Source organism: Hippocampus zosterae, chromosome 18, assembly GCF_025434085.1.
Source record: "Hippocampus zosterae strain Florida chromosome 18, ASM2543408v3, whole genome shotgun sequence".
Taxonomy (NCBI): Eukaryota; Metazoa; Chordata; class Actinopteri; order Syngnathiformes; family Syngnathidae; genus Hippocampus; species Hippocampus zosterae.
The window spans coordinates 9,791,989-9,815,256 of NC_067468.1; the positions used below are offsets into that span (position 1 = coordinate 9,791,989).

General features: G+C 46.4%; 4 protein-coding genes across 6 annotated transcripts; 3 read left to right on the plus strand and 1 right to left on the minus strand.

Annotated features, from left to right (window-relative positions):
* Positions 1 to 809: 809 nt before the first annotated feature.
* Positions 810 to 4,149, plus strand: LOC127591062 (E3 ubiquitin-protein ligase MARCHF5-like). Its single transcript, XM_052050866.1, has 7 exons — positions 810 to 965; positions 1,561 to 1,646; positions 2,053 to 2,273; positions 2,407 to 2,537; positions 2,607 to 2,772; positions 2,857 to 3,011; positions 3,303 to 4,149. The coding sequence occupies exons 2-7, from the start codon at positions 1,603 to 1,605 to the stop codon at positions 3,429 to 3,431; spliced, it is 846 nt and encodes a 281-aa protein (XP_051906826.1). The 5' UTR covers positions 810 to 965; positions 1,561 to 1,602; the 3' UTR covers positions 3,432 to 4,149.
* A 293-nt stretch (positions 4,150 to 4,442) lies between these two features.
* wdr36 (WD repeat domain 36) lies at positions 4,443 to 10,111 on the plus strand. The gene is made up of 22 exons (XM_052050616.1): positions 4,443 to 4,741; positions 5,007 to 5,034; positions 5,124 to 5,224; positions 5,304 to 5,421; positions 5,580 to 5,712; positions 5,911 to 5,965; positions 6,480 to 6,612; positions 6,688 to 6,860; positions 6,939 to 7,059; positions 7,145 to 7,210; positions 7,287 to 7,376; positions 7,462 to 7,604; positions 7,691 to 7,808; positions 7,884 to 8,049; positions 8,124 to 8,232; positions 8,469 to 8,548; positions 8,621 to 8,728; positions 8,803 to 9,043; positions 9,158 to 9,268; positions 9,342 to 9,423; positions 9,503 to 9,690; positions 9,895 to 10,111. Exons 1-22 carry the CDS (start codon positions 4,592 to 4,594, stop codon positions 10,042 to 10,044), a joined length of 2,664 nt encoding a protein of 887 aa, XP_051906576.1. The 5' UTR covers positions 4,443 to 4,591; the 3' UTR covers positions 10,045 to 10,111.
* A 410-nt stretch (positions 10,112 to 10,521) lies between these two features.
* On the plus strand, positions 10,522 to 15,529 carry pisd (phosphatidylserine decarboxylase). Of its 3 annotated transcripts, XM_052050789.1 has the most exons (9): positions 10,522 to 10,599; positions 11,458 to 11,501; positions 11,605 to 11,738; positions 13,025 to 13,159; positions 13,295 to 13,396; positions 13,494 to 13,617; positions 14,063 to 14,242; positions 14,309 to 14,469; positions 15,153 to 15,529. In XM_052050789.1, the coding sequence occupies exons 1-9, from the start codon at positions 10,556 to 10,558 to the stop codon at positions 15,381 to 15,383; spliced, it is 1,155 nt and encodes a 384-aa protein (XP_051906749.1). In that variant the 5' UTR covers positions 10,522 to 10,555; the 3' UTR covers positions 15,384 to 15,529. The 3 variants fall into 3 exon arrangements, with proteins under 3 accessions (XP_051906749.1, XP_051906748.1, XP_051906750.1); XM_052050788.1 differs by lacking the exons at positions 10,522 to 10,599; positions 11,458 to 11,501; positions 11,605 to 11,738 and adding exons at positions 11,748 to 11,938; positions 12,796 to 12,937; XM_052050790.1 differs by lacking the exons at positions 10,522 to 10,599; positions 11,458 to 11,501; positions 11,605 to 11,738 and adding an exon at positions 11,965 to 12,937.
* Positions 15,530 to 16,324: 795 nt separating this feature from the next.
* On the minus strand, positions 16,325 to 17,935 carry rnf224 (ring finger protein 224). The gene is made up of 3 exons (XM_052050948.1): positions 17,566 to 17,935; positions 17,176 to 17,343; positions 16,325 to 16,997 (listed from the first exon to the last, which is right to left on the minus strand). The coding sequence occupies exons 2-3, from the start codon at positions 17,341 to 17,343 to the stop codon at positions 16,674 to 16,676; spliced, it is 492 nt and encodes a 163-aa protein (XP_051906908.1). The 5' UTR covers positions 17,566 to 17,935; the 3' UTR covers positions 16,325 to 16,673.
* Between the last annotated feature and the right edge of the window lie 5,333 nt (positions 17,936 to 23,268).

Sequence of the window (23,268 nt, forward strand, 5' to 3'; positions counted from 1 at the left end):
GATGACAGACGGGAGTCTGAACCAATTGGAATTAGGTCCAATTTACAGCCAGTGTTTGGATTCCGCCCAGGGAACTGGGGGGGGAAATTTCCTGTCGTTAAGTAGATTTTTTTTTCAGGCGTCTGTTCTTAACTTGACTATGTACTTTTCTTCGAGGCCTAATGGAGATAAAGATTTGTTTCTTAAACGTATGGTAGCTTTAACTCCGAACTACGAGTGATTTAATAATAATAATAATACGCTTTATTTATAAGCGCCTTTCAAAACACTACAGGACACTTTATAATCAAGAACAAAAACAAGAAAACCGCAGATAAGAAGTCTTGGATTTGATACAAAAAATTACGGGTGAGCAGGGGCAGCCAGACGCGCCAGCGTTCACTCAAAACGGATACTCACATACAGCATTCCTAATGAAAGCATCATTTGTGACACATAGGATATTTTGCGGGTACAAGTTAATATCATCATGACACGCATTTTGTGCTCTGTTCCTTTTTCATTCTTTCCTTGTGTTGTATTGATTTCGTGACTAAAATCATCCAGGATCCCTTCAACAGCCTGACCACCTTGTTTTTGTTTTCTACCTGTGCGGATAACATCTTTTTGAACCTTGACACAGTTCAATACTTTGCTATATGCTACTGGCGGAAATGTTGCTTTTATTTTTGTTTTCTTCTATCCATTTATTAATGTATACTTTTTAAAATCAAATCTCAACTAGATTTCCCAGTGTTTTGTTCCTCGTGGTCGGTGCTCCCACTTCCCACACTCATTTTGTGTCCTGAATGTACCGGCCGACCAATCAGTGTAAGATTTCCAAAAGGGGGCGTGTCTCAGGAGAGATACCGTCAAGCCCAAACACTGTAAAACTAGCTCAGGAGATTTCGAAACAAACAAAACAAATAAATAAATAGACAAACAAAACCCAAAGAGTGTAGAACTGAATGTATCGTTGCTTCAAGGTAGGTTTTGTGGTCGGGGTGTGTTTGTCCATCGACTGTGTTTTATTCGTGCTGTTTGTGAGTTTGCTTAGACCTCGTCGTTGACCCGAGCTAGCTAAAATAGCTTAGCTGTAAATTGTTCGCACTTGAAAGTTAAAACTTGTGGAGGGGAAACCACTTGTGATTGTGGCCCATATAAAGTTAATGGTTGTTCGCGCTGTCACTTAGTTTTGACCTAATATCAACTTACGGATTTTGCCACATATGAAGCCACTTGCTTTCATTTCTCAGAAATTTCTTAGCGTTTCACTTTTAGTTTGTCTGCGCCCCCCCCAAAAAATTGAGTAAATATTTTAGAGTTATAGTTAAACTGTGACACTGATGTTTTTATAATTGTACATTATTAACTCTGTCAAGGCAAGTTTTGATTATGGGTTTGATTTACTTTACTCCAACTAATGTCTCTAAAGGGTTTACTTAATGAAGTGTCTGCTGAATGTGCGTGTGTGACGTCGCGAAAGTGTCATGAAACATTGGTTACTGATACCTTGGTTAGGCTGGCCTGACCTTATCCAGCTTAATGTAACCTCACCTGCTTAATGTGACGTTCCCACAGATTCTCTGATGGATTCATGCTAATGTGAAGAAGGAAGGCATCATGGCCGCCGCACTGGATGAGGAGCAGCCTGAGCAGTCGGAGAAGTAAATCCACCACCGACCCCCACAAACATCCATTCCATTTTTCTTTATGTTTTCAGTTTGGCAGGAGCCACCACCCTTTACTGTACCTCATCAAAAGCGCTTGTTGGCAATATACAATTAAAAGTTTGCCGCAGACTGTTCTGACAGACTGGAAATGACACATTTTACCGAGCAAAGTGGTGGCACGTAGTCACTTGTCTCCAGTTTGTCTACATCAGAAAATAATCCTAAATTGATTACTGTGTAAAGAAAAAACATAAATGCCATGAGTGATCACCACACATCTTTCTGAAGACCCCTTAGCTGGCCAACAAGGTGCCTGTCATAAAATACCATAAGTTACACATCAAGCTTTAATGTTGTGTGTATGTGTGCTTGCGTGTATGTTTGTGCGCATGTATGTCAGGCACTGCTGGGTGTGTTTTGCCTCGGAGAGCGACGATCACAGCGCCCAGTGGCTGAGTCCATGCCGGTGTAAAGGCTGCACCAAATGGATCCATCAGTCGTGTCTCCAGCGCTGGCTGGACGAGAGGCAGAGAGGAAGCGGGCCCGATGGTGATAGGAGCGGCGTGGGCGTCAGCTGCCCTCAATGCGGCACGCACTACCACATTGTCTTTCCTAAAATGGGTACGACAAATTTTCTTTCAGCACACAACATAGGGACAGACGGCTGTCGCTTTGGACAAATTGTTTCAACTGTCTCACAGAGTATGCCTGTTGTAATAAATATGAGCGTTGATTCATTGTCATCTTCTGCCAGGTCCGCTGGTGTACTTTCTGCAGCAGGTGGACCGCGTGCTATCTCGGGCCAGTCCGCTGGCTGCCTTTGGGGTGCTGGTGGGCACAGCATACTGGTCCGCCGTCACCTACGGCGCCGTGGCCGTCATGCAGGTGAGTTAGGAAGTGTGCGTGTGCTTTTGTGTGTGTGGTCTCACAGTGTGTGTATGTCGTGGCGTTCAGGTGGTCGGACACAAGAAGGGTCTGAACATGATGGAACATACCAACCCTCTTTTCCTGCTCATGGGTCTCCCTGCCATCCCTGTCATCCTGGTCTTGGGGAAGATGGTCCACTGGGAAGATTTCCTGGTGCGCCTGTGGTTCCGATATTCCTACCAGCGCCAATACGGTACACGCACACATGCATACATACACGTGCGCATGCAGTGTCAGGCTGCGTTGTCATTGGTGTGTTGTTGTTGTGCGTCGTTAGCTGTGAGAGGCTACATGCCTCCCCTACCGGCGGAGGGAAACCACGTGTCAATGTCGCGGATCCTCTGCGGCGCTCTGGTCCTCCCGTGGATCTCCAGCCTGCTGGGACGTCTTCTTTTCCGACGTGTGTCCTCCAACCTGAGGCAGAGCCTCCTGGTGAGCTCGCTGCGATCGATTCAGTGACAGTACTTAGAAGCATATACTGTAGTGCTAACAGAATCGAAAGCAGTATAATACAGTCATACGCAAACGAAAAGGAATTGCACAACTGCTAATAGTGACTCAGTGACTCTATTTGTTGTTTTTATCTGTTATCTGAACCGCTTTATCCTCAATTTTTGACAAAATAAAGACCACAGGTGAAGTTGTGAATTTCCAAACCTCGTTTGCTGAACACGTTCAAGGACAAGCAAGAGAAACAAGATGTATATTGTCCTCCGTCCACAGGGGGGCGCTACCTTTGTGCTGCTGAAGGGGTCGCTGAAGGTCTACGTCAAACATCGGCAGCACGTCACGCATACCAAGCGAGACATCCTCAACTACCCGGACACCCGCGACACCGCCACCAGTCCGTGACAAGACCGCCGACTGAAATGAGAAAATTCCTCCCAAGTCGTGTTGCGTTGCGTAAAACAGGTTCAAGAAACTGAAAGGTGTATTACACAATCCGACTCAAGGCAATAACAAGCCTCTCGGTCCATTCGGCAACACTCAGACAAGTTGCGGCAAAATTGGCAGTGTTTTTATGCAGCATTTTAAGTTGACTTTTGACAGCATATGCTGCCACATTGTTATTGAGCAGACGGGTCAGCCTATTGTCAGAATTCCAAAAACTGAAACAGCATTTGATTGGACCAACTTGTCTCAAATCATCATAGGAAAGGTTTGGTATACAAATTCCGCTGTATGGATTTACTCACCCAACGTCGGGTGTGGAATTTTCAGAGTGACCCAAATTGCACATTTGTAGGTGAACTTCATTCCATGAAAATACATTTAACAATGGATGTACATCAGGTTAAATGTACATTTGTTTAAAATCATGTTTGAGGTTTGTTTTATGAAATAAGGCATGAAGTCAAAATGTGAAATCGTTATTCAGCATCTGAAGATATAGTTTCTGTTCTTTGATGTTGAAAGTAGATGAATATGACGGGACTTTTTTTTGTGCCTTCTATTTGGAATTGTGCCTTTCTCCAAAGTTTTATTTGAGTTGGATTTATACAATAAAACCACAGATGAACCTGTCTATGGAATTTTCCAATATTCATTTCATTAAATTGGTTTGTTCTTTCGTGCGTCTTTCTTTTCGTGGTTTTGGTGTCGTGTTTTTTACGGAGGGAGCAATCCCAATTGTTTGTGGCAAACGGACGGAAGCACACACAATTTTCCCAATGTACTTCAGTGTTTTTTTTGGGCTGGGGGTGAGGGATTTTGTCAATATTAAAAATGGACAAAATTTTTGTCCGTATTAAAAATTGACAAAATACGTGCCTATCGTTCCCCCGTAGAAAAATTGTGCGAGGTTTGAAGGAAGGGGGCAGCGTTTTCTTTTTGCGCGTGCGGAACTTTCGTTTGGTGTTGCAGTTTTCCACACGGAGCCTTTTTGTTGCGTCCCACTCAATTTGCCTCTTCCTCTCGCTCGTCTCGGCCGTCTCGGCCGATTTGTTGTCTTGGTCTCTTCTTTTCCATTGTCGTCGTCTTTTTCGGCTTGAGTTCTGATCTTGTCGGCGTTGATGGCGGGGTCAGGCGGAAGTTGTTTGTTTAGCGGCTTCCGGATTTTAGGGCTTTATTGCAACCATGTGCCGCACGTGCTTCGCTATCATCGCAAGCATCGGGAGTTCTACATAGTGACGTCAGTCGGGAAATGTTTGCACACGTACAACGTAAGAAACAAAACTTTGGCTGTTACCCCTGATCAAATTGAGAAAGTGTTTCTGAGTTGACCGTTTTGTAATGTCTATATTTTGCATTGTATCCTGTCTGCAACTGGACGTGTAGGGCTGTATGTTTGTTATGTATGTACAACTGTATGAAAAAAAATCCATATTGTCCTTGGACGTTCTCTATACAACTTTCCAATGTAACAAAAATGTCGTGAAGGACCTCATTGGTGCACTGACATCATTTTCATTTTTTTCTGTGTTCCAGGTCAATCGTTTGGGCATCGTCGCCGTCAGTGAGTATTTGTCTTTGTTTTGCTTGACCACAAAGTGAAGCGTGCCCCGTGGACCCCGATTGATGATGATCTGCGATGGGGTCAAATAGGTAACAGCCTCCAGGATGACATCACTTGCTTGGCGGCAGACAGGATGTTGACATTCGCCGCCGCGGGCTCGCTTGTGTACGCCTTCGCCAAGAACAAAGAGGTCAGATGACATGGCTGTGGGAGAGGGTGGAGCTTAGAATATGCGATGGGCGGGGCCTTGAATATTCTCTGTGAGACAGGTGGTGATGTGTTACCGTGGACACAAACACGAAGTGCGCCTGCTGCTTCCTTTCGGTGACCAGCTGATCTCTGCTGATGGCAGTGGGCTCGTCATCGTCTGGGACGTTCATTGTGGTGGTGAGGTCCTCCGTCCATCTTTCGTGTACCTATGTGTGTGTCTATGTTTATAAGGGTGTGTGTTTGTGCTTGTGTGTATGTGCATGCGTGTTAGTTTGTCTTTCTGTATGTTTCCATGGGTGTGATTTGTATGACACGTTTTCTGCTTCCTCCGGCAGACGTGTATGTGGAGCTGAACTTTGACCCCGCCACATTCGACATGTCGGCCATGATGCACCCCAGCACGTACCTAAACAAAGTCCTGCTGGGAAGTTCCCAGGGTGCTTTGCAGCTCTGGAACCTCAAGACCAGGTTAGCTACGAGCACGCCAACCCACCATCCAACCGAGGATGGGCGAGACCACCTGCAAATACAAATCTGCAACGTGTGCTCCACAAAAAAATGTAGCAATGAATATTGATGCTTTGCACGTTTTTGAATCATCACGCTAACTTTTGTGTGTGTGTGTGTCTTTTGTGTTGTGTTCCACTTGTGTCTTGCGGCGTCCAGCAAGTTGTTGTACACATTTGCCGGCTGGTCGGCAGGTGTCACTGTGCTGCAACAGGTGAGTTTGTGCGTTTGCGTGTGAGCGATTTGTGTATACTCTATGTGCTAGATATTTGTATACAGTGTATATGTGTGTGAGTGTGTGAGAGAGGCCTGCTTGTTGTTGTGTAGTGATGCAGTGAACCCCCACAAGTTGTGCAGGATGCATTCAAGACCCACAAGAAAATCTGCCATATTTAAAGAACTCATTAAACATTTTTGAAAAAAAATGTTTTGTCCCCTTTAAAAATGTTTAAACAAAACGGTCTTTTATCTCATTGCTCGTGTTTCAATCAAATGTCACAGACAAGTTAAGGGAAATGAGCATGGCTTTTTGGTGTTATTCCAAACCTTCAAACAACTGCTGCTTCAGTTTATCTTCAAGAAGAGCTCAGTGCTCAGTGCTGCCTTTTGTGGCTCAAAGTGGTACTACACTGAAGGAGTCCAACTACTGGACTTTCAGACTATCCTACATTAAAAAGGTCTGCAACTTAGCGGGGGTTCCCTGTACTTGTTTATTTTGAACTGGACAGAGCCCGGCGGTGGATGTGGTGGGCGTAGGCACGGCAACGGGCCGCATCGTCATTCACAACATCCGACTGGATGAGACGCTGATGTCCTTCATGCAGGACTGGGGACCGATCACCTCGCTGGCTTTCCGGACAGGTGAGTGTGCGAGTGTGTGTGGTTTCTATGTGAATTTGTTTTTTGGGTGACGTGGGACTCTGCCTTCCCCCGCAGATGGGCCACCCACACTAGCGGCGGGAAGCCCTCAAGGTCACGTGGCCTTGTGGGACCTGGAGCGGCAGCAGCTGGCGGCTCAGCTAAGACACGCCCACAAGACAGCGGTCAACGCCAGCTTTCTGCACAATGAACCGCTTCTCATCACCAGCGCCGGCGACAACGCGATCAAGGTTGCTGCCGCCGCCGCCGTGGTTAGCGCCAACCGGACGTCCGACCGCTTCACACCTTTTCGTTTGGCTTTTCTTCAGGTCTGGATCCTGGACCAGGAAGGGGGAGGAGCCAGGTTGCTGAGAAATCGCCAGGGTCACAGTGCTCCACCCACCACCATCTGTCACTATGGTAATGACGGCAAAAACATCCTCAGTGCAGGTAAGCAAAAAATGAGGAAGAATCAGGACGGCAGGAGGTTCTGTTTTCCATTCTGGTGGTCAAAAGAAAATGTCTCCCCCTTCAGGGCAAGATGGGACACTGCAGTCCTTTTCCACCGTCCATGAGAGATTCCACAAGAACCTTGGACACGGTCTGACTCCAATTACACATAACTCTGTCATCACTTGATTGGTTCTTCAAATGTATATGTGCGTGTGTGTGTTTAGGCTCCATCAGTAAAAAGAAAGAGCAGAAGAAGAAGAAGGGCTTGTCGTATGAGGAACTGCGGCTGCCCGCAATCACTGCCTTCTCCTGCGGTTGGCGCTCGCACACACATTGACAAATCCTCTCAGAGTCAAGATGTGCCGACGTGACGTCGCTGTTCGCCATGTTTATTGACAGCTACAGCCCGCCAATCAGACTGGGACGGCATCGTAGCATGTCACCGCGGTCGCCTGGCAACCACCACTTGGAACTACCAGCGCTGTACCATGGGGGCGCACCACTTCAGACCGCCGGAAAGCGGCAGCAACGCCGTCGCCGCGGTAATGGCGGCACTCACAACACTCACCTAACAGCGACGCGCTGCCGGCCTTTGCACACTTACGCCACTTCCCGTGTCATATCCCAGGCGGTTGACATCACTTCCTGTGGAAACTTTGCAATTGTGGGGTCTTCGTGCGGCCGCGTTGACATTTACAACTTGCAGTCCGGATTTCATCGCGGTTGTTATGGAGACGAGCACAAAGGTGATTCCCGCCACTCTTCAACCCCCCCCCCCCCCCCCCAGTCTCCCTCCCGGTAACTCCGCCTTTTCCCAAAAGCTCACATCGGCGCAGTGCGAGGCGTGGCCACTGATGGCCTCAATCAGCGGACTTTCACCACCGCGTCTGATTGCCTGCTCAAGTTCTGGCGCTTCAAGACCCGCAAACAAGAAGACCAGATCAAGCTAAGTGCGGCGCCCTCGACCATGAAGCTACACAGGGACAGGTAACCACATGCAACCCCCCCCCCGCCCCACACACACACACACACACACACACTTACAAGTGTCTTCCTCTCAGCGGTATGCTGGCAGTGGCTCTGGATGACTTCACGCTGCTGATCGTTGACGTTGAAACCAAGCGAGTGGTCCGCAAGTTTGCGGGTCACCACGGCAACACCAACGACATGGTAAGTGACTTGCGATCAAATGATGAACCCCGTACACATCCTTCAAAGTTTGGGCGGAAAAAAATAAATAGCACCAGATCAAGTCATTTGTGATCTCACCTTTGAACCATAGCATTGACAACAACAAAACAAAAAGTCAAATGGGCAATAATGTACATTGTGCCTCGTACAAGAAATAAAGGTGCTCAAACAGCCATTGGGCTTTCCATTGATCCTTTGATATTGTTTGTTGTCAGACTTTCAGCCCAGACGGTCGCTGGTTGATCACCGCTGGGATGGATTGCACCATTCGTACGTGGGACCTCCCTTCAGGAAGGTCAGAGCCTAATTTCTCCCCGTTACAAAACTAGAAGTGCTAACAAAACTAAAAATCTTGTTGCGTGTGCAGCCTGGTGGACTGCTTCCTGATTTCCATGACGCCAGTGGGTGTGTCCATGTCCCCGACTGGAGATTTCCTGGCAACGTCACATGTGGACAGCCTGGGCATTTGTTTATGGTCAGCCGACACATTTTCACTTTCTCTTTGCGCAATTGACAGCAGCCAATCACAAAGCGGGCTCTCCTCCTCAGGACCAATAAAAGCCTGTGCGGGCCTGTCGGGCTCCGTCCACTCCCGGCCGACTACCAGCCAGAGGCGGAGACTCTGCCAGGCGGAGGGGCACTGGAAGCCGAGCAGGAAGTGATAGAGGAGGAAGAGGAGGGGCCTGACGATGCGTACAGCTCGGCAGAGCAGCTGGGGGCGGAGCTTGTGACGCTGTCGCAGCTACCCGAGTCGAGATGGAAACATCTGCTGTGCCTGGACACCATCAAGGTACACGGATGGTGTCATGTGACGCACGATGTCATGACCAAAAGCACACGCTCATGTGAATCAGGTGGTGGTCATATGTTGAACAAGTAACAAATGATGGCAGAATATTTTCAGAGGAGGAACAAAGCAGTGACTCCGCCCGTGTCAGGAGCGTCAGCGCCCTTCTTCCTGCCCACTGTGCCAGGCCTCACACCGCGCTTCTCCCTACCGCAGGATGAAACGCAGGTTAGCATCCATCGCACCATTTTACACCTTTACATTCATCACAGTCGTATTAATAATCGCGTGTTTGTTTCAGTCAAAAGTGCTGAGCTGCAGTCTGCCCTCTCAGAGGTCAAAGTTCAGTTCTGCTCTGGAGGCGGGTCTTGACGCAGGGTCGTGTGAGTGCATTCACTCAAAACCGGATTACATCTATTATAATTCCATCATGAAGATTTTTTTTTTGTTTGGTCCATTCAGTCGCAGTTCCCATGGAGCTTTTGAAGAGTTTCGGTCCATCTGCTGTGTCAGTTGAGCTTGCGGGTCTGTCACCTGAAGGGGGTGGAGCCAGCAGCCTCTTTTTGGCCTTCATTCGCATGATTGACAGCATGCTGGCCAGTGGGCGAGACTTTGATCTGGCACATGCCTATCTGTCACTATTTCTCAAGGTAACAGACACTGCGTTCAGAATCATTCCCTCATTTCCTGCTCCCCAATCACTCTACATATATATGTATTATGATGCGGCGAACTATGTAGTTGACTCTCAGGTCAGAACGATGAATTGAATCATACCTAATCACAATAGATATTTATGTGGCATGTAGGAAGGGATGATCGGATATGATACATTTTGACTTCCTGTTTGACAGCTTCACCTCCGCTCGCTGGCTCAGGATGCCGTCGCTATGGAAGCGTTGGTCGGTCTCTCCTCACGGCTGGAGGCGGGGTGGGCGGATCTCCGGGCATCCTTCAATCAATCGCTTTGTTTGTTGACGTATGCCAAGAGTGCACTTTTGTGAACACACACTCAGGCATAGTACATGTCCATGTTTTCCTTTGTTCACAATAAAAAAAGCTTGTTTTTGACTTCAATGTATTTTATTAAACCCCATGAACACCTGACAAATGGCTTTATGCTAATGTTGAACTTCAAGCATGAGTATTGTCAAGAGGTTTAATGTGTGCAAGAACTTTTATAGACAAGTCATTAATCAGTAGACAGCAAGAGTGCATAAGAATGGTGCGTTTTGGAGAAACAAGGTGAAGAAAGACATTAAGAGCATTGCTATTTTCATTACGTTTATTTTGAATTCATTTGCTTCAGTCAATGGCAAACGTCAAGGAAAACCGAGGGGATTGACAATTACTTTTATCATGTATGCCAAAAAACCAACATGGAACGATGAATGAAATAAAAGTTTTAAATTCAGAAGAGGATATAATTGAAAATGATTTGTTAGTATTTGATTTAACATGTTCACAACAACGCAAACACATTACGTCATTAAACGTCATTTCCGTACACACAAGATGGCGGCGTCCTTGTGGACCGTGTGCGGCCGGAAGATTTGCAGGTATTTTGAATTTCGGGGGATTTTTATACTTTTGAAAACTTGAAACACGTGTCAACATGACAACAGTGCGATTAAAGTTGTGACGTTTTTGAAACGCGACGCTTCCATTGTGTACGTGTGGACATATGACGTGCACAGTGTGACCAATTTCATGATGATCACGCTATCGATCAATATTGTCGTTAGAGCTTGTTTAAGATTAAGATATCCTTTATTTGTCCCGCAATCGGCAGATTTACAGTCAGAACTTTACCTTAGTGTACTTTGTGACAAAATGGCATAAAAACTGAAGGGACCTTGAGTAGTAATTACACATTCGAAATGTTTGGTTCTTCTCTCAACTTCCTGTGATTGTTACGTGAACAGGTGTCGTCAACCTCACGAGCTCATTCTGCTGCAATCCTAAACGTTGTTGCATTAAGTGATCAAGCTCGGTCTGACGAGAGGCCAAACCCCTTCTTTTGTGCTCTTGGTAGCTCTTACTCAACATTCAAGCAGCGCACGGGGGTTCTGCCATAAAATTTCCCTTTCATAATTTTCTGAAAATACCAAATTTGAATCGCAACAACACAATGTGGCCACTGTAAAAATTATAGCCAATCATAATGCACCGAATCTTTCACTTTGGCACTGAAGGGGAATAAACTGCAAAACACCTCTGTCCATGAAGGGTGTTTTAGTTCATTCACAACATCGAGCGCACACAAATCACTCATGAAACACAAAGTTGTTTTCTCCTGTGCTACACTAAAGCCATCATACAATTGGAAGTGCCATAGACGAGCTAGCAGAAATGATCGGTACCAAACAAACGTGGGTGTCACTTTGCTAGTGCTGATATTCATTTGGATGTTTCAGATTTCGCCCTGTGAACTGTAGCCAGCGACGTTTCTTCAACTCTGGTAAGTTGAAAAAAAAAACGTATTAAAAAGTTATTTTTATTTGAAAACCTTTAAAAGGAGGCGGGGCCTACTGAGGACCAATCAACTGTCTCCTTTCTGTCAGGGCGCGGCTTCCTTTTGCGTCCCCGGCCCCTCCCTCTCCTGGTGGTGACAGGCGGTGGTTACTATGGTTACCAACATTACAAGAGGCGGAACCGGGAAGATGAAACCCCACCGGCACTGGCCACGCCCACTCAGGTGAGAAGTTGCTGCCCGCGAGCGAAATCAAACAACGGCCGCATGGTGAGCGGCAGCTCTTGTCACCACCACCGCGGGGTGTGTAGTAGGCGTGATGCAGGGTGTGGTAAGCGTGACCCGCTGCGACGTGTTGGCAGAACAAGGGAGGGAGAAAGAGGGGGAGCAGGTGGAAGGGTGAAGCGAGCAGCAGCTCGACTCAGGTAATATAAAAACTTGTGTGTGTGTGTGTGTGTGTGTGTGTGTGTGTGTGTGTGTGTGTGTGTGAGAGATGGTTGGTGTGTAATTGGCATATTTTGGGTGTGAAATAATTCTGCCTATACAGTGTGTGATATTTGCGTTGTGTGTGTGTGTGTGTGTGTGTGCGAGCGCAGTTGGAGCATGAGATCCTAATTCTGCTTGATCCTGTGTTAACCCACTTAGCACACACACACACGCCCTCAGAATTATCCCCTTCATGGATGTTTGCGTGAGGGTGTGTGAGAGACCAGCTCATGAGTTAGTTTTTAAGTAAATAAGATGATTACAGTAGTCCCTCATTTATCATGTAGGTTACCGAACACCCCGCCATTGACAAAATTCTTCAACGTTGGGACATCTAGCTTTATTTTTCAATTTATTTGAAAGTTTGATGCTTAATACTGTACCAAGCCAAAATATATACAGTATGTGAGGTGTTATTATTTTTGTCCGCTTTGGGTTGCTATCCTCATGTTCTACACTGTAGTATCAGTGCTTTTGAATGCTTGTGGCTTAAAATGGCGGTGAGTGACGTGGGTGTCAACGGATGAGAGCCTGCACTAGGGGCTACTAACCGTTAGCCACACTGACTTTGTTACGGCCATGCGAATGGAGCATCAATGTGCTTGTGATGCATTTTTAGAAGCAAAAAAATATCCGCGACATGAAATGAGGCAGGCAGACATAAAAAAATCTGCTGTACCATTTGTCCGCCCAAAGTGAACCGCGATGTGACGAGGGACGACTGTAGTTTTTGGACGTTTTCTAAGGTTTCGCTTCCTTCCTGTCCTCTTCCTCATCAAATGAATGAACGAATCAGACTGCAGCTGCCGCATTTGGCGCGTCGTCATCTGAGTGCGCTCAGCGCACGCGTGCGTGGCTCCGCCTCTTGGCGTCGCTGGCCAATGTCATTCCTCTGCTACTTCCTGCCTGTCCGCACGCTGCAGCCACTGGCCAATCGCGTGAGGGCCTCATTCTTATTGGAGCCAGACCGCATCTGACCGCTCGCCCTCCTCCTGTTCACGTGCAGTGTCGTGTGCGTCTCACAGGTGGCGCTATATCGCTCCTTCCCCACCCGCCTGCTATCTCGAGCTTGGGGTCGCGTCAACGGGGTGGAGCTTCCGACATGGCTACGCAAACCCGTCTACTCGCTCTACATCTGGACCTTTGGAGTCAACATGCAGGTCAGGACAAAGAACATACACACACGCACACAATCGAATATCTCACGGCGCTATAAAATCGGCATCGTTATTTGGGGAGTTTGTGTTGATTGGACCGGAGCCACCTTGTGGTCACCGTGCTGTTTCGTCCAATAGGAAGCAGCAGTGGAGGACTTGCGTCTCTACCGCAATCTCGGAGAGTTTTTCCGGCGCCCTCTCAAAGAGTCGGCGCGGCCGCTTTGCTCCGCCTCCTGTCTGGTAAGACTTCCTTAACAAGCTCCTCCTTTTTCCCCACTTTCTTATAAATATGATGATGATGTCACTGTGGCGAATGACTGTTGACATGTGATGTCAGGTGTCTCCAGCAGATGGCAGGATTGTCCACTTGGGTCGCGTGTTGAGTTCAGAGGTGGAGCAAGTGAAGGGGGTCACGTATAGTCTGGAACACTTCTTGGGGCCGCAAGATGGACACGGCGACCGTGAGAAAAACAACACCCGCATCAGAGCACACATGTCACTCCACTTCTGACTCCCAAAACAGATCACCATATCGATTCCTGTCAAAACAAATTTGACTCTGGGACTACAAAATTCACTTTAGGATGTCTAATGAAAGTGACCCTCAAACTCACTCCCAAATTGACTCCAGTAACAAGTCCTATCGTGACTCCTGTATTGATTCGTAAAATGACTCCCAATGTGACCTGTGAAAGGACTTCCGTGGAAACTGCAGAAGTTACTCCCAAAGTGGAAGTGACTGACCAAGTGATGCCAAAAGTGACCTTCAAAATGATTCTAGTAGTGACTCTTGAACTGACTCCAATAATGATTCCTGTAATGACGTATTCAGTGACTCACAGCATGACTCCTGAAGTGACTACCAAAGTGACTCTTTAAAACTGACTCCGAATGTGACTCCCTTAGTGACCCCGGCCATGAGCACAGAGTCGTCGCCATCATCGTCGTCGTCGTCCTTCCGGGACGGACTCCTGACGAATCCCGACAACGACCTGTTCCACGCTGTTGTTTACTTAGCCCCCGGTGACTATCATCGCTTCCATTCGCCCGCCGACTGGACGGTGGCGCTCAGGCGACACTTCACAGGTCAGCGCGCACGGCTACCACTTGTGTGTGTGCGACGTTAATTAAATGAAACTGCATGGTGGTCAGGTTCGCTGCTGTCGGTGAGTCCGGGCGTAGCGGGCCGGGTGAAAGCGCTGTTTTGCCTGAATGAGCGCGTGGCTCTGAGCGGACGATGGCGACATGGCTTCTTTTCATTGACGGCCGTCGGCGCCACCAACGTGGGATCCATCCGCATCTACTTTGACCAAGTCAGTCGACGGTCGCGCGCACACACACTCGCATACACACGCATGATTCTCAAAGTCACCCCTGAAGTGATTCCCATTGACTCCAATGGTGACCCAACTCCAATTGTGACTCTCGTAGAAAATCCTAAAATGGTTCACAAATCGACTCCAGGCGTGACTCCCGCAGTGACTCCTATCAGTTCAAGAAACCTTCTCAAACTGACAGTAATAGTCTCTCCAGTAGTCTCTTTCAAAGTGACTCCAGCAGCGACTCCCAAAGTGATTCTGATCAAATTTGACTCCCCACATGTTTCCAAAAAAGACTCTTACAATGAATCAAATAGGTGATACTTTCCAAGGGTTGCCGGTCATGACTCCTTCAGTTATGCCATCGCTCGAGGGCAGTGGAAAATAAATATGCATAGAATGCACTCCAATGCCCTGCCAAGTGGGCAAGGAGAGCCACGGCCGCTCATGCACTTTCATTCGTTTCTTGAAACACACCAATGCAAAATAAATACACTTGAACGCTGAACTAGCCGCATGGTAAACACCCAACGCCACCGCTTTGACTTGCGTACGTCGCTCGCTAGGTCACGCCCCTTAAAGGCAAACATCTAACGCGTACTAAAAAATTACAAGAAGCATAGGGGAGACCCAAAGCTAATGTGTTGTTTGCTATGTGCTATTGGTGCCGCTTTCAGGAGCTGCAGACGAACGCGCCGGGCGACAAAAAAGGCCATTTCCACGACCTGCGTTATGCTGCGGGGGCGGAGCTGGCCAAAGAGGGTGTGGCCCTGCAGCGGGGGGAGGCGGTGGGCGAGTTTAATTTAGGCTCTACAGTGGTGGTACTCTTCGAAGCCCCCAAAAGTTTTGCCTTCAGCGTCAAGCCGGGACAAACTGTCAGAGTGGGCGAGGGGCTGGGCAGCCTCTGATTGGCTGAGCCAGCTGGGTTGAACTTGAACTTGGGGGGGGGGGGGGCAAGAGGGGACACTTGCCCGTGGGGAAACATTGAGGACATATCCCACAATGCCTTGCAGCTGCTGTATTGGAAATCTTGGAAATAATCATGTCAAATCAAGTCCTTGTTTTTTAGTTTTTTTTAAGAGGTGGAGGAAAGTTATGTTTCAACCGTTTCTGATTTAAGCCTCGCCCTTAAAAGACTCCAATAATCAGCGGCTGTTTGTTTGAGTTGTACAGTGGACCCCCGCACATTTGCAGATTTTTGGGGGGTGAAACCCTTTGTTGTTTGGTGTGTAACAAATTCGCCTGTTTGCATTTTAAATTAATTGCGTGGCCCGGTAGTCCAGTGGTTAGCACGTCGGCTTCACAGTGCAGAGGTACCGGGTTCGATTCCAGCTCCGGCCTCCCTGTGTGGAGTTTGCATGTTCTCCCCGGGCCTGCGTGGGTTTTCTCCGGGTGCTCCGTTTTCCTCCCACATTCCAAAAACATGCGTGGCAGGCTGATTGAACACTCTAAATTGTCCCTAGGTGTGAGTGTGAGTGCGTATGGTTGTTCGTCTCTGTGTGCCCTGCGATTGGCTGGCAACCGATTCAGGGTGTCCCCCGCCTACTGCCCGAAGACAGCTGGGATGGGCTCAAGCACTCCCCGCGACCCTAGTGAGGATCAAGCGGTTAGGAAGATGAATGAATGAATGAATGCCCTTCTTATTTGCAATTTGAAAAATAATGAACATCAAATTGCATCAATTATTCTTGGATTTTTTGGGGGGAGAGTGGCCCACTCCCATCCCTGATTATTGCCGTTGGTTTAATGGTTATTTTTTCATTTTATTTCACAAAAACATTTCAAGAAAATGCTTTAAGAAATTGCCAATTACAATGAACATCAATTATTTGCAGATTTTCGCTGCTAGCCGGGTCCTTATCCTCTGCGAAGAGCGGGGCTCCACTGTAACTGAATTTCACAAGCTGGCTTTAAGCAGAGACATCTTGACATCTTTGGTCGTGACCCATTCTGATCTAATTTAAACGTCACACGATTTCTAAAGATGGACCTCAGTCATCTATTGTGCACTAGTTGCGATTGTTTTGACATTTTTATTGCAGGATTTTATTTTAAACATGGCTCCATGGAAACCCGACTTCTCTGTGCCAATGAGGAAAGTTGGTTACTCGGGATTTCAGGTCAAGGCACCATGGGAAAATATCAGGTCCATTTAAACTATTTGATGCTTCAATAGTGATTAGACACCGCCCCTTATTTTATCCCCGCCCCGGGCAGCAACAGCAGCAACACAACCAATAGGAGAGCGGCTTACAGCAGTTGGCGTGGCGATGAAAGCGAGGTTCTGCGAGCCCCCCGTGCGACCACGCTTCCTCACAGGCCACGTCCTTGGTCGCCCATGTGGTCTTCTTCCCGTTCCCGGCCACTGCCCCCTCGCCGTTTGACCCCGCCTCAGCAATGCAGGGGGCGGAGCCAGCGTGCGTCTTGAGTGCCAAGAAGCAGGTCAAGTTGAGGTCTAGCGCGGCAGCGCCCCCGCGGGGACGAGGCGTGTTCTGGCGGCATTGAGGACACGGGATCCACACCTGACCAAGACCAAACGGGAAGTAAGGTTGGTTGACACGCAATCCTTCTTTGCACACTAAGTAGCATCTCAAAAATATGAAACCACGTATGTGTACGTGTACTGCGAATAAAATCGAATTGACTTGGGCGAGTGGCCAGCTGGTGGCACGACTTCCTATGTCGGGGTCAGGAGGTCACCTGCTCGTTGATGACGATGTCCAGTCGCTTGATGCACGCCTGGCAGAAGGTGTGGCCGCAGTGAAGTTGCCGCGGCAACCGCGCTGCCAGATCGTAGCGGCCGAAGCACACGATGCAACGCAGGGATGCCGCCGCCATCGAGGCTTCCGCTTCATGGGACATTTTCATCTGCACACGCACAAGCCAGTGGCATTAAGTGCAAGAGGCAGAGAAAGTCCCCTACAAAGCTCAATAAATAATTCCCACGTCAAAAAAAACATTTTCCCCCTTCTCAAATTTTGTTTGCATAGTTTCCCCACTTGAATGCTGAAGATGATCGTCAAACAAAGATAACCCAAGTAAACATTAAAAAGCAAACGGCGATGAGGGAGGGGCTTGCTTCAAACTTACCTGATGATGTCACATCCTGTCTGTTTTGGACTTTGCGCTTCTTTATGCCACGGCAGCGTCTTGGTTGCCCGCCGCTTGTGGTCGTCTTCGGCGTCACTTCCTGCTCGCCTTCAAGGTACTTTTGTCGGATTTGGATGAAATATTCAACACGTCTTTTTCTATTGGCTGCCGCTGTCGCTGATCAGGTTGCACCGGCGGTTGCCTAGCAACAGGAATCCACGCTGGGCTGATGTCAATGGTGATTGGACGCTTTTGTTTAGTGTCACTTTCATGCGGGCCTCATGTGGAAGTTGATCATTTTTCACCTTCATTTTACCCCCCAAAAAAGGCTTCTATTTAGTTTTTACACATTTCATTTGATATTTTAAATAGTTTAAAATAGTGTCATTTAAAACATTTTTTTTCAATAATGTTTCATATTTTTTATGAAAAATATAGTTCACAAATTATGTGTGTGTGTGTGTTTAATTTATTCACATAAATTTTTTGCTTTTTTACATTTAAAAATCGTGTGGTACCATTCCATCTTTACTCCCGTCAAGGTCATCGCAGGACTTATACACCGACCATCTCATCATGCATCTCCTGATGACGCAGCATCCGGCGCAGTATCTTGCTCAAGGACATTTGGGAATGGAACCTGCAACTTTGTTGGAAGAAGAACACTGAGCCACACTGCCCCCAAGTTGTAATACCCCAGTGATGAAAAGGGCAACATTCAATCATTTTAATCAGGTATTTATATATGCCAGTGTCAACATAAATGTTTACAGATGTGTGTTAGAAGAGGTTATTAGAAAGAAACACAATTTGGCTTGTGCTGTTAAAAAACTGTATTCATGTACAAATCAGATATTGTCATTTTCCATACGGACTATAAGATAACGTTTGATCATAGAAAACATTCCTCGAAACGCAACAAGTTAGTTAGTTGTTGCCTTGCGTGGCCTCCTGCACTCTCCGTTGACCTTCATTAACCTTGCTTGACCTCAGCTCTGTTGCAGTTCGGGTCAAAGTTTGATGAATGTTTCAACATCTTGAAGGATTAAAAAAAAAAAAAACGAGGACACGACCGATATGAACTCTTTTGGAGGCCAATCCAAGTACTTGATTCACTGAAATAAGGTCTAACACCAATACCCGATATCAGTACTCGCTAGCCTTAATTTGAATAATGAATTAAACCGCCAATTATCTTTTGCAGAATGTTTTTGCGTTTTAGTATTTACAGCAGATGGCATTATCTTGGTGTTATGATGTGAGGTATTAATGTCGGAAAAAAAATCTGCCCCCCCCCCAAATTAAGCCCAAAAACATATTTCTTGGGGGGAGAGGTGGTGAAGGCAGATTTTTTTAAAAGCCCAAAAAAGCATCCTTTTTTTTGGGCGGGGGGTGGGGACAATTTGAAAAGGTCTAATATTAATTCAATCGCCGATTCATCGGTCAAGCCCTGATAAAAACACTCACAGTTGACAAAATAAAAGAAAACCACAGATGGCAAGTTCCTTCATTAGTTGTTTTGGTTTTTTTTAACAATTGACACCTTCAGTCTTTCATTTTCAGTTTTCCAAGTGTTAAACGGGAGGCTTGTCGGTTGTGTGAGGCTAGCTGATAGCGGATAGTCGCTTGTGGCTAGCTGAGAGCGGTTAGTTGTTAGTAGCTAGCTGTTATCGGCTAGCTCGTAGTGACAAGTCATTAGTGGCTAGCCGTTAGCGACTCGTCGCTTGCGGCTAACTACGAGAAGGTCACCCTAACAATTCCATTCCATTTCTCTTCAGTCAACATCTTCCTTTCTCGGAGCCAATCAGTCACGGCGCAGTGTCCCGGCTGTGACATCACTTCCTCCTCCTGCATCTGTAGCAGCAGGCGCAGCGCCCCCCGCTTCCCTCGTCCTCCACTTCCTTCACCAAATACGGCGGCGGAGACACATAGGGGTTGTGGTCGTTTCCGTTGACTACCGCCGGATTGGCGATCACCGTGGCGCCGTCTGTCGACGTACGCAGGTGGGCACGGGGGATGGTCACCTGACCGTACGGGTTGTCCAGCGACACGTGGATGTTGGACGACATTGCGCCGCCTGGATATCTGACGGCCAATCAGAAAAGGGAGGAAAAATGTCAGTAATAAACAATACGTCAGCAGAAAATCACAGTTCTTTAGAGTATTGTGCTAAAAAGTTCAATAAAGCTCAAGTGGGTTTCGTACGGGTGTAACGATTCATTCACAAACATAAATTGTGATATGAATGGAATTGTAAATGAGATCATAATAACTCCTTGTGTTTAGACAATGAATGAAAATTTTAAAAATGTCTGCTGTCGAGGAGGACTAATAGTGTCCGATTTTTTTCTTTTTTTGCTTTAAGTATCAGCAGCAGGTATTGGCAGCCTCTTCGAGTACCGATACATTGGAATGAGACCGGTATCGGCCTAACACCGATACCTGGTATCTGGACTTGCTATACCTAATTTTAATAATCAAGCTGGCAATTATTTTTTTCAGTTCAATTTCAATCAGGATTCAGTTACTGGATTTGTTTAGTCCAAAAATGTTGAACATTGTAAAAACTTATTGCGTGTTTGTAATTTAACTTTCTACTGAATTCATTGAAAACAATTAATATCATTAGTAGGTTTCTGTGTTTTGAAACCTCTCTGATGATACCAACTTTTGGAATAAAGGATCAGAGATTAAGAATGTAAAGAATGTTAAAACATACACATTTAAAAAATGTTACGCCTAAAATCTTGATCCCCATTCCCGACTCTCCTCATTTTTACACAACAATACCCGGAATATCAGTGGCGTGCGGTGAGGTTCATGGTTGGTGAGGCACCGACTCGTTTAGTGTCAGATTTACAAATGTATCAACCAAAAACAGTAGCTTATTCAATTGGCTACTGGTTATTTCATATCCAAAATTTGACCCCATGGGTAAAAATACAATATTCTATTGTATTTTTCTTAGACTAATTTATTTTGTTATAAGATTTTGACAGCCTCTGCAGTTTGGTGTCATCAAAATGTTGTGACATGTCATTAAATTTTGTACAGTCGACCAAACCGAGGAAAGCTAGCTCACAAAATGATCAAACCTAGCTTTCATCTGAACACTGATGTTGACCATAATCTTGTCGAACATTAGTTTTCTCTCGTCTCTGACCGACTGATTTCTTCCACTGTTGTTTCGGCCAAGTGTGCTGCATTTCTGCTCAAATCGCTCATACAGTGTGTTAAAGTCCCGTCTCATGCGTTCAACAACTCCGATGGTGTCGTGGGTCGCGCACAACAATATCCAATGTCCATGACTTTGTTTTGCAGCACTCTAAAAAGTGCATCAGTTTCACTGAAAATGCCCTCATATGCCATCATTAAAAAGCATGTCGATGCTTCTGACAGCCATCGATCATATCCAGTGACCATCATTTGAGTATCATTGTCCCAGCGATCTGGATCATAGGTTTGCGCTACTAGTTTTTTAACACAGCTGTTTTCTCCAACACTTCCAAGACATACGCAGCTACAGCAGGGGCTCACCTATCATCACTTACATCATCAAATCCTAAAAACGCTTCCACCACCACAGTCCACTTCACTTTTGGCAACATAGCGCAAAATAACAGATCTGTGCTTTGTTTGTGAGATCCGTAGTCTCGTCCAACTCTATGGAAACAAATGGGGCAGCATTGATCTCCCTTTTTAGATCATTTATTATCACATCACCGAAAGCTTCAATTATATCGTTCTGTATTCTATTGGACAAGCCAGAAAGCACACTGGATGAGTCCAAATGTCTAGCTAACCTCTCATCTTTCTCATCAAAAGCAAGTGATACTTCTACATAATCGCCACGATTAGAAGAGCTTGCCCTCTCGTCGTGACCACGAAATGCCAACTCCCGTTTAGCGAAAAAGCAGGTTGCATGAATGAGGTCTTTCACAATCTCTCGCTTTTCCCTTACCTTGGCATTGCGGATGCTAACGTTGAACCTCCACTGTTCGTTCAATGCCAAATCGATCCTTGCGCTTTTTATATCACAATATCGAGACAAATTGAGAACAAAAGGCAGGGAAAACAGTAAAGACGCGTTTTCGAAGGACAGCCACATCACCGTTCTTTTCGGCTTTACCACTCCGTTTGAAAAGTTGTCCGGGCTGTCCCGTAGTTTGAAGCAAACCTTTTCACTCCGGCGTTGGTCTACCTGTGTTAATCACGTCCACTTTTGACTGAAAGTCCAGTTTTGAGAAGTTTTTAAGCTTCGATATATAATCCTTTTCTTCCATTTTGGCTGTCCGACGTAGCAAATTTAAAAAAGGATCGCACTTGACTCGCCTGGCGCCTCTGCACAGAAGAAGAGCGCAACGTACCTGTTTGCTCACGTACGCCCTCTTAATTGCGGCAGAGAACGATCTGCCGCAACCTATGCCTTTTCACTGCGGTTTTATTTCCCATCAGCAAATCTAAATATGTCACAAAAAAACATTAAACTTTAATGGTTTAAAAACATTAGCCAGACTTAGGAAAAGCAGATCAAATAAATGTATCTGCAAATGTTATATTGCTGATGTGCAGATGTACGGCAAGCAGGACGTGCCAGTTGCATGTATCAACCCAGTTTGTGATGATTGCGCAATGCAATGCGCGTTGAGAGGTGCGGCACTGCCTCACCTGCCTCCCCTGACCGCACGTCCCTGCGGAATATAACAGTATTCCCGGAATCGTTAAAAAATATATATGTCTGGTAAAGGTGGACTGAATGCAACTCGGTTACAATTGGATATTTTATTCCCAATAATCAGAAAGTAGTCTGTTAACGAACAAACAAAAGGATAAACAAACAAACCCAAATACACTAATGCTCAATGAATTGTAAAAGTTGCGCCTTGGCCGAGGTCTCTGATTAGTGACCTCCTGGTCCTGAAGCACCATGATACCATTGCTCAAACAACAACTGGGCAAATCTGGCCTCAGATTTGATCAGCACATTGTTGTCTAACGGTACGCTTGGCCGAGTCGTGGTGTGACCTCGCTTTTCAAAATCAGTTGAGAAAAAGACGCGATTTGAAGGAGAAAAATGTGACTTGCCTGTTGAAGCTAACTTGTCTTGAGGACAAAAGTTGAGCTGTGGTCAAAACAATGGAAAACTCACAACTGCTCTCCCTCTCTGTCTTTTTTTTTCAGCGTTCTTGAAGCTCGCTTGACTGCCCAAACCTGTTCAACTGGATGACACGCCCTCCGGTCCCGCCCCCTTTTGTTGAACAGTTGGAATGTTGACAAAATGAACAATTACAAGGTTCCAGACCACAAAATCATATTTAATGTCCTTTGTCGGGTTCACGAGATAACTTAGCTTTGAAATGCCCGGAATGTCATTGTTCAAGCTATTTTCGGTTGTTCTTATAGGCGTTTCATTTTTAACTCATGAATATGCAATATATAAATAAGCTTCACTCTGATTGGGTGGCTGTTTCTCCTTAATTGGAGGTGGAAAACGTTTTTCCTCTGATTGGTAACTGCAAAAATGGCTGCGGCTTGCGGCCACCGTGTCGCTTGTTTTGGAAATTCAGTGGGAATTGTACCCCAGCAGCCTGCTTGCGCTGGAGGAAACCCTTTTTTTTCAAAGCCCACCGAACAACTTTGCAGTCGCCCATTAAGCACCCTGATGTGTGATGAATGTCTGATGCAAAACTTTGCCTTTTATCG